The sequence below is a fragment of the Helobdella robusta genome, assembly GCF_000326865.2.
Source record: "Helobdella robusta unplaced genomic scaffold HELROscaffold_1331, whole genome shotgun sequence".
Taxonomy (NCBI): Eukaryota; Metazoa; Annelida; class Clitellata; order Rhynchobdellida; family Glossiphoniidae; genus Helobdella; species Helobdella robusta.
Window position 1 is genome coordinate 941 of NW_008703742.1, and position 651 is coordinate 1,591.

At 49.9% G+C, this 651-nt stretch overlaps 1 protein-coding gene across 1 annotated transcript; it reads left to right on the top strand.

Annotated features, from left to right (window-relative positions):
• Positions 1–331: 331 nt before the first annotated feature.
• On the top strand, positions 332–589 carry HELRODRAFT_92919 (hypothetical protein; the record flags this gene model as incomplete). The annotated part of the gene is made up of 1 exon (XM_009014471.1): positions 332–589. A coding segment is annotated over one exon (258 nt), but the record flags the coding sequence as incomplete, so codon positions are not given.
• Between the last annotated feature and the right edge of the window lie 62 nt (positions 590–651).

A 651-nucleotide genomic window follows, 5' to 3' on the forward strand; every position in this document is an offset into this window, starting at 1 on the left:
CAACGGCAACAAAACCAACAACATTGTCGAAAATTACAACAACGAAGACATAAGAGATTACCTCAAAGTTCAACACCACCAACACTACATCCAACAACAACAACAACAACTTCAACAACAACAACTTCAACAACAACAACCACTTTTAAAATCAAAACCAGCAACCCCAAATGATGCCAACAGACTTCCTACCAACTTCATTAAAAACATCAACAACAACACGAACGACAACACAGACAGCAGCTGCAACAACTCATCTTCAAAACACCCCCCGACAGCCACAACACCACCACCCCCACCTCACACGCCACCCGGCTACAAACCCTGTCGAAAAACCTTCACCTCCATGCACGAGCTGGTGACGCACATCTCCGTTGATCACGTGGGAGGTCCGGAGCAGAACAACCACTCCTGCTTGTGGCAGGGGTGTGCCAGAGCGCTGAGGGCGTTCAAGGCGAAGTACAAGCTGGTGAACCATATCAGGGTGCATACGGGAGAGAAACCCTTCCCCTGCCCCTTCCCCGGCTGTGGAAAGGTCTTCGCTCGCAGTGAGAACCTCAAGATACATAAAAGGACTCATACAGGTCAGTGCTTGGGTGGTGGTGTGGTGGTAGGGGTCCTGGTGGAGAGAGTTGTGATGGTTTTGGGAAG